At 48.6% G+C, this 14971-nt stretch overlaps 1 protein-coding gene across 1 annotated transcript in view; it reads left to right on the top strand.

The window, feature by feature from the left end:
* The window catches only part of LOC146829953 (GTPase IMAP family member 8-like), a 234129-nt gene that overhangs the window by 170622 nt on the left and 48536 nt on the right, over positions 1–14971 (top strand). The window contains exon 4 of the mRNA XM_085604216.1: positions 1428–2060. Within this exon, the coding sequence (XP_085460342.1) occupies positions 1428–2060 (633 nt within the window). The remainder of the gene's footprint in view (positions 1–1427; positions 2061–14971) is intronic.

Raw genomic sequence — 14971 nt, 5'->3', positions numbered from 1 at the left:
GATTTTCAAAAAGTGTACATTTTGCATTGCATCTGCAAGGTTGTATGTTAAACACATTTGCAGGGAGGATTCCTACAAGCACCACTACTTGCATGTGTGAAATGTAAGTGTGTGTTTGCACTGCCATTGTTTCAAAGTTTAGCTGTGCACATGCTAGTTTGATCTGGGAGAGGTGATCAGACCAAGCTTTGTAATTTGCTGGTACAGGCTAGGTCCGGTTAGGGCTGGAGATTGAGAAAATATGGAGGAACATGGGGTGGGCCGGTATTACAGGGGTGGGATGGGTGGGGGTGAGAGAGAGGGTCACAGGAGTTCATTCAGTGAAGCGGAAATGTTTCCTATTATTTCCCTCTGGATTTTTGGGCCATTTTCGTCTAATTGTAATTTCACAGAAAATGGTAAAAAGAGTAAAAGCGATTAATCTGAAATATTATTGGGTGCGTAGGATCCCACGGTTGCAAATATTGTGTTAATTTCCATTGTGCTCAGTGGGTCAGCTTCCCTCTTCCATCAGAAATCTGCATGTTTGAAGGTCCAGTTAATGGCGTTGAGTGAAACAACAAGCTGCCAGAATAAATTGCATCACTTTTTTTTCCCTCTTTCTGCGTGTGGTTTAGTTGAGGTGGGGGCTGGAAAGGGTAATGTTTATAAATGTAAATAGCACCCCGCGGTGGGAGATTTACCTTTTTTTTTGTTTTTTTGTTGCATATTTATATAGCGCAAACTCGATCCGAAGGTATCGGAGCGCTTTACACGAGCACCGCATTTACATTACACATTCAGGAACGGGGAGATGAAGTGATGTGCCCACAATCACAGGATGTGGACGCAACCCCGAGGCTCGAACCCTGGTTTCCAGCACCAAAGTCAGCAGTTTAGTAGACGGACCACATCCCCTCCCCACTAGTGATGTATTTCCAGGTATGTTCCCCTACCTGGAGTGTCACGAAGTTTGGTGCTCACTTTCCCTCCATATTAACCCCTTCCCTGCTGATGACGGAACCACTCCGTCATGAGCCACGGTCGCGCTGTGCTCATGACGGAGTGGTTCCATCATGCTGCGGCCGTTGGCGGCCGCTCCGCCCACGCGGCGCCTTTTCCCCGCCTGTGCGGGCGTCCAACGTAAGTGGCCGGCGCCGTGACGGAACCACTCCGTCATGAGCACAGCTCGCCCGTGACTCATGACGGTGTGGTTCCGTCATGAGCATGGCGGCGCCGCGCTCACCGGGAAACCCCCCAGCGCCCCGGCGGAATTCGCGCCGCGGCGAAGGGGCTAAAGAACAGTAGATGTTTCAGATCCCAGGCTAATGTGCTGCATAGCTAAATACATATAAGGCCCCAAAGGCGAGACCGATTGCATTGCAAATGCTTGTTTATATATAATGTTGCTTCTCTTTCCTGAATATCTGTGTTTTGTTTCCTTGTAGACCCCGCGGGTTTTGATCATAAATCTACGATGAATGAGCTTCGGATAATCCTTGTGGGTAAAACCGGGGCTGGGAAGAGCGCCACCGGGAACACCATCCTGGGCAGAGAGGTGTTTGTGACCAGATGCGCAGCAGAGTCAGTGACCACAAAGAGCCAGAAGGAGTGCTGTATATACAACCGGACACACATCTCTGTGGTGGACACACCGGGACTGTTTGATACAAAACGCCCTGAGGCAGAAATCAAGAGAGATATTGCTCGGGCACTTGGGGTGTGCCCCCCGGGGCCCCATGCCATCCTCTTTGTGGTGAGGGTGGGACGGTTCACTCCAGAAGAAGCCGAGGCTGTCAGAATACTCCAAGGGCTGTTTGGGCAAGAAGCAGCAAAGCACATGATGGTGGTGTTCACAAGAAAAGATGACTTGAAACATCATCCAATAGCAACATTTGTAGCAAAGGATGATGGAAAACTAAAAGCGTTCATTGGATATTGTAGAGGGCGTTACTTTTCTGTCAAGAACACAGCGACTGGAGGAGACCTGGAGAAAGAGCGCAGAGGACTGGTGGCACAAATAGAGCGCATGAAAAAAGAGAATGGAGGACGCTTTTACAACCTCCAGGAAGGTAAGGAAGGTAAGGAGACCACACCAACTCTAGGCAACACCTCCGACAAAAACAGGACCCCCCCCCCTAGACGCATGGGTCCATGTGATTACTTATATATTGTTTACAAAACAGTAACAAATGATAGAACATGTTCTGTGAGTGAGTCCGGGAGGTACAGGAAAGAGTCCAGACAGACTTCCAGCTGCACCAGTCACAGCTTGGAGGACAGGCCCGGGTGAGTGAGGGTGCCTCATGATTTCACTCACTGAAATGAGAGATTCCTTCCAGCTCACTGAGCCATCAGCGAGAGAGTTGCAGAGGGGATTCAAGGTGCAACTTGAAATAACTTCAGCTACCTTCGTTTATAATATTTTGTGTTTTTTAAACCACACGCACTTATGTCAAACCCTGAATTATTATGAATTAATATTTACTCCCGCATATGGGTATGGGGAGGAGTTTGAATTGAAGGCGCTCTTCACTGTGCTCAGAAGCTTATGAAGAGCCGAACTTACTCCTTTCTTTAAACCTGACATTCACTCATTTATGACGGATCAGTCATAAGAGGAAACCATCTGGAAACCATGCAGGAGACACCAGAGACATTGCAGAGACAGTGTCCGCTTGTTGAGTGGACCAATGAATCCCCTCCAGGGATGTGTGTTTGACTTCATGGTCACAGGCTCAAATCACTGCTAGTTTACTCAGGCTTTCATCCTTCCAAGGTTGATTGAACGAGTGCACTAACTTAGGGAAAACATCATCTATCATACAGGGCCAAGTTATCCCAAAGGGTTTGACCCTGATTGTGAGTTAATGGAAGGTACTTCCTGCATGTAGTACCACTCACCCTGACTGCAAATTAAGGGAAGGTGCTTTCTGCATGTAGTACCACTCAACGTGACTGCGAGTGGGTCAGCCTCACAACCTGATTTATTTTTGTATTGGAACTGCAAACCTGATTTATTTGGGTGATAATTCCACCCAGACAAATCACACGAGTGCTTCGGTTGCACTAACAGTCAAGCTTCTCTTATTGTCTTTTTTTCTGACAGAGAGGAAGATTCGGTGTTCACACTTGTCAGAAATAAGCATCCCTACTTTCCTCCCTCATCACCCCACCCAGTGGCACTACCAGAAATGTACAGAGCATGTGGTAAATGTTTGCACGAAGCCTCTGTGGAATTGTGGATTCCATGTGGATTTATAATTTAAGACGTTGGTCCCACACTGTAATTCACCATTTCTTGAGGGATAGCTCATGACTGAGTCGTGCTGGGGCAGATTTACAACATGGTAATGGCAATGTTGTCGTTCACCAAGTAAATACCAACTCATAATCGAGGCCTTTATGTTCCCAAAAGTAAATCTTAAGCAGAAAGTTAAAATGGAGAGAGTAAAAACACATTGCTGTAGCACAAAAATCAAAAATAGTAAAACAATTTCTGTGAATTTCTAAGGTTTTTTATTACAAAATAAGATACTTTTCCCATACCTAACTATAGCAACACATTAAACTTTGTTTTTTTCAGTGATCTTCTAGGTTTAAAAAAAAATAAAGTAATATCTGATTGCTGTGACTGACGCCAACCCCAGGCCACATATCTTCTTTGGCATAGAGCTCCTGCTGGGAGTGCTTTAAAACATATGGTAAGTTCTCCTGGGGATTTAATGACCCAGGAGACATACCGTGTTTTTAATGTTGCTGCGGGACTGATAGAATCACTGCAGAACTGCACAGCATTAAAAAAATACTTGTTGGTGCCCCTACCCTTGCTAGAGAGTCAACCGAGATAAAAAAACACATGATAGGGCATTATGGGGCGTTCCATTCCTGATCAGTGAATAATAAATGAACGGGCCGAGCAACTCATATACTTATATGTTTTGGGGTTTACCGGTGTTCACCCCAGACACCCAGATCTTTAATTATTGCATTGGGCCACGTGGCTCCTGTGGCTCCCTGCAAGTGCCCCATGGTCCGCAAAGGAGCTGGCAACTGGGGGTGTCCCATTGGACACCCGGGGTACCCCACAACATTTGTCTTGTTTAGGGCATCTGAGGGAGACCCAGTACCCCCAATGCCCATGCCAGCTCACCTTGCAGGAGCTGGCGACTCTTTAACTGCTCTACGGGTACTTCAGTGCCCACCCAGGGCCCTCATAGCGTTGGCATCACTGGAGGCCACAGGAGGAGCCCCAAAGCCCATGCCGCCCCTGCCGCCCCAGCCCACTCCCCAGCCAGCACTACACTGGGTGCTAACGGCAGCCTGCACCCCTACTTAGCACACACTCAAATGGAAGCAGCAGTTTTTTACTAATTTGTTCCGTTTCCTGCCCAGGAGAGTGTGTGTGGGCCCGGGGCCGATACCGGCATGCGGAGCTTTTTAAAGAAATTAGGCCCTGGGGTTGAGGTCCCCAGGGCCCAAGTGAGGTTTTTTCAAGCGTCGATGCACATGCTTTTTATTTTAAATATGCTATGGATGTGTGGATTTTCATGACTTTGCAGCAAAATGTAAAAGAAACAAAAAAGGTTTTAGCACCAGGCCTGGGGGCAGGGTATCCCTACCCTGCCCTCTTATATCATTTTGTTCACCTTTTGTTTTAGGACTCTGTACTGAGTCTGAAGTCCTGAGATGGCTGCCACCACATCATTAACTGTCAGCTCCCCAGATCCTCTATGTCTCTAGATATGCAAATATTGTAATCCTTAATTTCTCAAAAACTACTGAACATATTTACACCAAATCACACAAAGGATACTTCTGTATCCCGATCTCCCTTTATACCAAATTTAGTGCAGACCATTCAGCAGTTTTTGCGGTAATGCTGTTAAATTTTCCTATTAAAAAATGAATGGGGAAAACGTGTTTTGGGATGTCAAAATCTATGCTGTAAGACGAATCTTCATAGAACTTTCCAAAAAAAAGTCTCATCTATTTTGTCTCCTTTCTGAAATATTTTGGGGTTATCCATCAAGCAAGGCATAAGAAAAGGGGGGTCCCAAAACATGTTTTCCCCAATCATTTTTCCATAGAAAAATTGAACAGCGATCTTAGTCCAGAAAGTGTGCTGTTTGTAATTTGGTGTAAATCCTTTCAACAGTTTTTGAGAAATTAAGGCTTAAAATCTTTGTTTATTTCAGTCAGCAGAAGCTCTGCAGAGCTGACAGATCTCTAGTTCTGATTGGCTCATGCCACATCAAGAAAGATGTATCGGCAGACATCTTAGGACACGGGGACTCAGTCATAAGAAAAATGTATTAAAGGAAAACATATAGGGCCTCATGTAGGTACCTCAATACCGGTCGGTAACGGCCGAAAATCGGTAAATATCCCGTTACCGACCGGTATTGAGGCACTTGAGATGTAGGTGGCTGATTTCTGGATTCGGTATTTACCGAATCGGAATTTCAAGAAATCTGTAAAATACCGATTCGGTAAATACCGAATCTAGAAATGCAATGTAGGGGGCACTCAAGTGAGTGCATTATTGGTGTCTGGATTCGTTATTTACCTCCAACTACAAGTTGATGGTAAATGACGAATACCTTTCAAAAAGCATTTTTGTGCTATTTGAAAAATGCAATGTGGCAGACATACATGCCCCTAGGGCATGTATGTGCGCCACATGTGCACCCATCAGGGATGTGGAATTCCTATAGCCCGACGCCCGGGACATATTGTTTGGGGTCAAGGGCAACAAGTTTTAATGTCTATTTTGTCCTTGGGACAAGTAGGCCTAACCCCCTACAGCACAAACCCTTTAGCTGCCAGTTTACAATACCACATTATGGATCAAGGAAGAGCATTGTCTAAAGTTAAGGTAATATGTGTGTCCATGTGTTAACACTGTTCAAACTTGTATTTATGGTTCATTAATGCAAAGCCTTTATTATTAGGGTGAGCACTAAAAGTAAATGTTGTCAGCTCTACCTGCACTACTGACGGTGGTTCCAGTATAAACGTGTACACACGTTTTCAAAGTTTAGTATGTATAATGTGCCCAGAATGCTCTGTGATTATATGCAAATATTTGCAGAAGCTTGGAAGCAACCGTAATGATTCTTTGCTTTCAAAATAAAATGGTCACAAAAAAATGCAAGCAGGAAACAAATATTTTACTAAACTACTGTAAGATTTTAGGTACCATATCTTTGCATCATAATTTTGTCACATGTTGATGTATGCTTGTATTTCCCAAAAATATTCATAATGGAAAATCGGTGTAACCAGTTAAAATACGATTGTGGGAAACAAAAATAAACAAGCATTGGCAAAGCCAGTAGGTCTGAAATTGGTGGCCAGGCTTTTGGTTTTGTCAACGCGTGACTTGTTTAGGCATTGTTTTTTGTAAAACCTTATCTGTGTGGGAGCTGCAGGGTCCTTGCCATTCTAACAAGCATTGGAAAAAGCAAAAAAACTGTTTTTGGTCTCAAAAAGCACACATTGCCACAGCACTTCCAGGCACTGAACAAAACTACTTTGTGTGCCAATATGCTGCTTGTAATAGAGCAGAATACTGTCACTCACAGTGAAGCCAGCTGATAGACCGAGAGAAGGAGAGAGAGAGAGACATCATTTTACTAAACACAAAAGGTCATGGTTGACCCCAGGCCTAATTAGAGGCCCAATTATTTAAAAAAAAGTCTCAAAAGTGCATCCATGGTATATATCCATGCATTAAGTGCATATATACAGTCTCCGTGAATTCACAAGAATTTACAGAAGTAGGCCAAGAAATAGTACTGTAACATTTGTGAACTGCATTTTAGCATGAGCAAATGTGCTTGTGTAGATTTGCCCATGTGAAAATCTGAATGTTTCAAGTTCACTTTTCCTCCAACCACTTTTTCCCCCAACCCTGTAGAAGTTTTATGTATACCACTGCCAGGAGTAAATTTCCAACCTTTTTCAGTATGGGAAAAGATTAAAAAAGAGTTGGTGAAAACCCTTAAAACATGCAAATTAGTAGGTTTGCACAGACTCAAAAGGGCATTTCAACCCTTGAACTATTCCTTTCCTCTACCTTCAGCTCCAGTATGTAGACCTGCAGAAACGTAGCAACATAAGGGAATTGCTAGTATTCAAACCCTACTATGGTACAAGCCCTGGCATAATTAGAGAGGCTTTATCAGAACTCTTGCTTAATGAGATTGCTGCCGTAATTTGTCGCCACATTACATGGCACAAAAGGGACAAGTGGATTTTGTTACAGGACAAGTAGGTTTATGTAGCAACCTGCCCCATGGACAATTAGATATTTTATTAAATTCCACACCCCTGACCCATGCACGAATCAGGGGTGCAACACGGTGTCAATGTGACACCCTGCCAACCATGATAATGCCTCCCCTATTACCGATTCTGTATTTACCGAATCGGTAATAGTAACTGGCTTCCCATTCATTCCTATGGGCCTCCAGGCCCATAGGAATGAATGGGAAGGGATGCGTTATTACCGATTCGGTAAATACCGATTCATAATTACCGATATTTACCGAATCGGTAATAATTACCGATTATTTACCTACATAGTATTTACCGATTCATAAATACCGAATCGGTAACATTCGGTATTTATGAATCGGTAAATAGTATGTTACCTACATGAGGCCCATAGACTACTTCTGGAACTATCAAAGTGTTCACTTAATTATATAGACAGATAACTCAAATGTTGTCTGTTTCTGTGTTTGCCCATAACATCTTTTAAGCACATTTAAAAAACTGAAATTGTAAAACACTATTGTCAAACATGAACTAAAATGAAAGATCTGCTAAACACCTGGTCACTCAAACATATCACAGGGAGGAGTAGAATCAACATGACCAAAATGATGAGAGCGCCACTGACTAACCTCCTTATGAGTATGCTTCCTTTAAACCTCTCCACTGCCGTCTTTAAATCAAACAGATATCTGAGTTTCTTTGAAAAGGAAAGAGGGCTAGGATTTTAAGTCCCACATTAAAACTGAGGAAAACCAGGGGTAGGCTTAATCTGCCTGACTTCCCAAGATATCAGCAAGCCCTTTTAGTCACTCAGGGCACATGGTGGTACACAGATGTAGATGACCATTCTTACCCGTGGCTTCAGATTGAATCCTGGCTACTTCACCCTCTTTGTCTCAGCTCCACCCTCTCCATTCGAGGTCCGGCAACACTTGGCTCAGTCTCAATCAATAATTTTAGATACAATCTACGCTCTACCCTGCATTGACAAGCTTTTGAGTGGTCTCCTAGCTGATCCCACTCTGACCTCCTGATGGCACAATCACAAGATCAAATTAGAAGGGAGCATAGTGTTCTGGGAACTTTGGGCTAGCACGGGCATAAACATGATTCGGGATCTGGGTATGGTTCTGACTCCCATTTACCTTGATAACTTGAGTAAACAATATGACCATACCCTCATTGAGACTCAATAGCACTGTTAGGAACCTGCAGAGGCCCCACTCCCCTGACCCCCAAGGCCTAGTAGGTAATGTTAGGAGGATAGGTAATTTGGCTTCACACCTATATAAATTATTCAAACCCTCTAAACTATAGCTTCTTAGGAACCTGAAAAATAAATAGCTTTAATATGTCCCATAGGAGCATACAACCCACTTCACGGATGCAACATGGAATAGAATCTGGCACTCCCCTTTCATGCTGAAAATCACTCCAGAATTTGCCCAATCTAGATCACATCATCTCATTAACCCGTTGACCGCGGCGTAAAATCCGCCGCGGTGTGAGTAAATTCTTGCGCGGGCGGGGCTGCGTCGGCCAACGGACGTGCGCAGCACTACGGAGGTAGTGCTCATGACGGCCATTGGCTGACGGGCGCATGAAAAGGGTTAAAACCCACAGTAAGTCAAGGGACAATTAAAGTGCCCCAAAAGGCACCCACCTATTCGGAACAACAAAAGGCCCACTAAAAGTAGGAAAAAAGAATGACCTCACAGGAAATGAAAGTGGCTGACAAAAAACAGAAGATGTTGCCATATCAGCGATAACATCAGCAAGCAACTCTACAAGATCTCCTTGTCTGCTGGAAATGTGCTTAAAGGGGAGGGTACGGAGAACAAACTCTAATGCAAACCAGTATACAGTACTCAAGGTCAACAGGATATCCTCAATAGAGGAAATATCATAAGGCTACTTGGAGAGATCTCCAAATTAAAAGACATCCCATCAACTGAAATGTTAGAATCCCTGGCAAACGACAATCCTTTGCAACCAGAACTCACATTGACAACCTGAAGATCCAATGAATTAGCATCAATGTTCCTAACCTCAGTCAAGGTCTTCGAAAGCTAGTATAATGTGAAAATCCTCCTGGGCACCCATTCCCTTTGCTACGAAGAAATAGGTCACAGCCCCCTACAGTAAACACTGTTTAATGGGACCTGTGAGGTGCAGGAAACAACGCCATTGGTCTAATAAATGAGTTGAGGCCTAAGAAAGCACACATCAATCAAACTGGCTCCCAATGGGACTGGATCCCTGTAGTTTTGAAACATCATTCGAATGAACCTGCATTGGAGAAATTGGCCTGGTATATGCTGTCCACTAGTTCTAGGGGGCACCTTGTATCAGTGCAAACAACCCCTTATGGTGATGGGTTAAAGACAACCTTTATTGAAAGCTATCCCAGTGGTAGCTATGGAGAGCAGCCTTCATGCTAAGTCTTGAAGGAATGTAAAGCAGCTTGTTTTACCAGTCTATAATCTCCTGAGTCACCAAATGAAAAGACAACCACACCAGGTATTTATAAAATATATGTATTTATTCTAAAACACACCCCACTAGTTTCTTTATGAGGCTAGTGTTCAGAGTACACCAGTTACAAGCAAAAATATCCACAGTAAATATCACAATATAAGTTAGGCCTGAGGGGCGAACCAAACCATATATCAATAAAGCCTGTAGAAGTGCTGGGGCCACCAGGAACCACCCAAGGTAGGGACACAGTGGACCGCCGGGGGACACGTGCAGTGTGAGAACACAGCCGCGAATTGCCGTTAACTTCAATTGGGAAAGTCGCGGTTGGAAATTTAAAGAAAAGGGACACTTAGGAGTGGACTTGGAGTAAACCCCCTTAGACTTAAGGTGCTAAGGCCAACACCCATGGGAGCACTGGAGTACTTGAGTTACCTCACCCAGGGAAGCCGGGTGCATAGGTGTCTTTTGGTGTCGAGAATCGTCATTGATTTCAATGGCGATCTGCTTCAAAGTGCTGCTGCCATCGAAGAGAAAAGTGTACGGTGTGATCCAAGCCTGGATCGAGGATAAAGAGTACCTGAAAGCAAAGGGGGCAGAGTCTGGGTCACTCCCCAGTGACCAGGGGCACGATAGACGAATGACCACCGATGTTGGGTGATTCCAAGTCAAAGAGGTGAAGCTTGACTCTGCAGCCACGAGGACCAGGAGGTGTCGACAATGACCAGGAGCTGGATTTGAACTGTACCAGGAAGGATGTTGAGTGCTGCACTGTTGGTGCCCAGATTGGACCCAAAAAACCTTGGCAACACCAACCCATGCAGAAAAGTGAAGAAAGGCTTCGGTGCGGACCAATGAGGTCCGAGGGACTCACCAAGTGTTGGAGAGTCAGGGCACATCCAGAGCAACCAGGGAAGCCCATGGAAAGTCAGAGTTTCCTTTGCAGGGACCCACCAGTTGACGGACCAGGGATCCCAAAGGGGCCTCAAGCTGACACACTTAGAACTGGCTCACGGAACACTCGTGGAGTGTAGGCCAGCAATCTTCGGTGCAGATGGTGCTCAGGGCTTGAGCTACAAGTAACCCAAAGCACAGCCTCAAGAGACGTTGAGAAGCTGATGCACTTGCAAATGTGTCCGGTGACCAAGAGTTCCAGTTCCACGTTACTCACGAGGGCTGCGGGTCTCAGCTTTGCTGGGGACTCAGGTGGCCTCTGAGAAGTCTGGAAATCCACCTCATGGGCTGCAAATACTTTATAGTCTGGCGGGAGCTTCGGAGATGCAGACCGGCAAATGATTGTTGGTGCATGCCAAGCAGGGGAGTAACTCCTTTACTTCAAGGGAGATTCTTCAGTCATATAGTCATGTAGATAGTTGAAGTTCCAGGATTTCTGTAGCAGAGTTTCATCCAGGTATAATCTAAAGTCCTAAGGACTGGGGTTCCTACTTTATACCCAAGGAAGGGGTTGTACTAACTCAGGGGACCCACCTATGGGAGGGTTTGGAAAAAGGGGTGGCTACACCCATTTCCTTTGTCCAGTTTCGCACCAGAGCAGGGGCTCGTAGCCCCTGGGACCGGTTTGAACTGGACTATGCACAGGAACACCAGATGTGCTCCCAGTGCAGACTTCAAAGCACTCTTGGAGTGCACCCACCCAGCCCCAATACACTAAAGCCTGTCTGGGAGGTGGTAACACCTCCCTGTGACAGGAAACCTATTGTCCAGGCCTCCCCTGCCGGAGTTTCATCCAGCAGCAGGAGGCCAGACTCGTGTCTGTGGCTGCAGCATCCATTTTGTGATGCAGGGCTCTTGAAAGTTGGTACCGGGTATACCGGTGCTGTCATGTCTCCCTCTCTAGAAGGGTGGGATCATACTCCCATACCAGTTACTGGTGTGGGGGTATGATTCCAAGGTATTTGACACCAAACACGACATGTTTCTGCGCAGCCATTCCAAAGTTAGCATTGACCGCGAGGTTATAATGCACTTAAGAGTATATGGTCAGGCTGCACCTCATACAGCTTCAGAGAATAGACTCCAAAAGCTGCAGAGGAGCTCTGCTCATGCATGGGCACCCTCTCACATGAAAACCAAGCACCCTGCCTTCAGGATTGTTAAGGCCTGCCATAGTGGTGACGTCTAGGTTTATATGTGTGTGTATGTGAAGTGATATAGGTAACCTATGTTGGACCCGGCCTCGTGGCGTGGTCCTGAACCCTCCTACCAGACCAAACGGGGGCAACCCCAACCCTTCGGGGCCCCCCCGAGCTTGTATCCCGCACCAGCCTTCGCGACGCGGCCCGCCCGGACCTCGGTCCCTGCGAAGCCCCAACATCAAGGTGCCAAGACCCGACCCAAGGGGGTCGAGTGGCCACTCAACAGATCCCGGAGGAGGGGAGTTTCGATGGGGCCTCCCACCGGCCCCCGACACCTGGGCCCGAACGCCCTCCGGCCTCCCTGGGCGATGGCTCCACCCCCCCGCTGGGTGTCTGGACTATCTCATCCCGGCCCCTCCGGCCCCCCAGGCGCGAGGGTCCGGACATCAAAGGGCTCCAGCCATATATCTGGGGCAGCCCACAACCAGGACGGCAGTTGTATCCTGGAGTCCAGAGCCCTGCTGATCGGATCGCGGCTGACCCTACGGAGAAAGACTCATTGCCTGGAACTGAGAACTCGAGCCCTGCTGACTGCGTCGCGGCTCCCCCTTGCTGAGAAGAAGACCCTCATGGAACATCGGAGCCCTGCTGACCTCGTCGCGGCTCGACCTCACTGAAGCAACCACCGGAGCCCTGCTGACCTCGTCGCGGCTCGACCTCACCGAAGCGACCCCTCGAACCCTGCGGACTACGTCCCGGGCTGACACTGAGACTGTCCCGCTACCCCCGTTCCTAACCAAACACTGAGACTCTTTTGGATCCCTTGATCCACCTGTAAATATTGCCTACGGAGACCGACCCTTAATTCTGATAAACGACTTGTGAGCATTGATACCCTGGTTGTGTCCCTTTGTGGTGGGAGGGGATTACTTGGCTGTACGATCCTAGGAGAAGGACCTCGCCAGGAGGCCTCTCAGCGGCGCTCGGCTGCATCCTTACGGAACGGTGCCTCTCGGGGTGGTCAGTCCGACACCATCTGACGCCCCGGAGGTCGCCATTCTAACATTGGTGGCCAGCGGTGCGATCCGAGCCCGACGCAAATCGTACAGCGAGTAACTCACCCACTACCTACCCAGACAGAGTAACTATGAGCAACCAAGAGACCACCCCAACCGCGGAGTTCCAACAAGAACGGTTGGAGGAATATACCCATAAGGAACTAAAACAGTTTTGTAAAGACAAAGGCATCGCGACCACCGGACTAAACACAAAAGAAGACCTGCAGAAAGCCCTAAGGGCCTGGGTAGAGCCCGAAGCAGCTCCCCCCCAAACCGAAGAAAACCCGGTGCCAAGCGTGCACCAGCAACCAGCCGCAGCCCTAGCAGATGGGAGAAGAACTAGCATGGAGACCGGCCTCTCCCCGGAAGAGATGCGAGAACGGGAGAGGGTCCGGACCCATGAGTTAGAGCTCGCCCGACTCCGCCTGGACGGCGAACTCCTACTAGCAGAAAAGAAATTGGTCCTAGAACAACTACGGCTGCAAGAAGAATTAGAGGAGAAAAAACGGCACCGAGAACTGGAAGAGAGGAGGCTAACCCTCGAGCATGAGCGGGGCCTTAAAGAACTTGAAATTAAGTCCAAAAATGGAGAGACCTGCGCCCCCGGAAACAGGTACAACCCTCCGCCGGCCGAGGCGAAGGTACATATCCCCAAGGATGTCGTCAAAGAGTACTACAAGAACGACGACATCCAACAATGGTTCAAGGCCTACGAGGTAGCCATGACCGCCCATCAGGTACCCCGGAAAGATTGGGGTGCCGGCCTATGGGGACGGTTCCTCAGCGAAGGCAGAGACACCCTGCTACAACTTCCAGACGCAGTGATGACCTCTTATGACCATATGAAGGAGGCCCTGCTCACCCGCTAGGGTCTCACCCCAGAGATGTACCGCCAGCGCTTCCGGGACTGCAGGAAGCTCCCCGCTACCACCTGGGTGGAATACGTAGACTTTTTCAGCAGAGCCCTTGAAGGGTGGATCAAGGGCAGCAAAGTCACCTCCTACGAACAGCTGTTCGACCTCATTGTATGGGAGCACCTCTCCAACAACTGCTTCATCGAGCTGAGACAGCACCTCCTCGACAGCAAGCTGACCGAGCCGCGGAAGCTCGCCGCCGAGGCCGATCCATGGGTGAACACCCGGGTCCCTCGGAACTCGATGGGGGAGTACTAGCGGAACAACCCGGGGCCCCCCCGCCAGCGCGGCGGAGGAGGGGGACCGAACCGAAACAGAGACTTTCCAGCAGGGCCGCCCCGGAGTCCTCCCCGGGGACCGCCCCCGAACCGCACGTCCCCGTCCCTCGCCCGATGAGGGACACCCCTAGCCCGACCGGGGCCTCGACCAACGGTAACGTGCTACAACTGCCAACAGCCAGGGCACTATGCCAGTGACCCGACCTGCCACGTGAACCGACGAGCCGGGACCACCGGGCCACCCCCCCCCAGTTGGCGGCCGCGGCCCTGGGAGAAGGGGAAGAATATAAAGAGAACGACGACGCAGAGCCAACCGAATGGGAACCCGCCGCCATGACCTTGGTATGCCTGGGCAGCCGGGAAATGGTGCCCAGGGCTCCCATCCCGAGCAACACCCGGAAGTACCAACAGTGGGTCACCATTAATGGACGCCGGGCCGAAGCCCTCCGCGACACCGGAGCCAGCGTGACAGCCGTCCGCTGCCACTTGGTGACCCCCGTACAAATCATGCCTAATGTACTGTGCCCCGTCCGGTCGGCAGACAACACGAGAGCTTGTGCCAGATGGCCCGGATTCCCTTCGAGTGGGGGGGAGTGTCGGGCCTGCTGAAGGTGACCGTACGCGACGACGCCCCCGTAGACTGCCTCCTGGGGAATGACCTGGAAAGTTCTCCCTGGGCCCACGTCGAGCGCCGAGAGCATCTGGGAATGCTGGGACTACCCGAGTGGGTTTGCACAACCACCCAGTCCACGACCGCCCGGGCCACCCAGCCGAGCATACCTGCTCCCCCCGGGGAGCCAGAGTGGCCCGAACCGCCACCCCCCTCCGTCGAAGAAAAAGCTGACGCTCAGTCCGGGCCACCAGAAATCCCCCCGGACGAGGTCGCC

Source organism: Triturus cristatus, chromosome 5_1, assembly GCF_964204655.1.
Source record: "Triturus cristatus chromosome 5_1, aTriCri1.1, whole genome shotgun sequence".
In the NCBI taxonomy this organism is placed as follows: Eukaryota; Metazoa; Chordata; class Amphibia; order Caudata; family Salamandridae; genus Triturus; species Triturus cristatus.
Note: the sequence above shows the minus strand (reverse complement) of the source record. Positions and strands in the feature narration are given on the sequence as shown.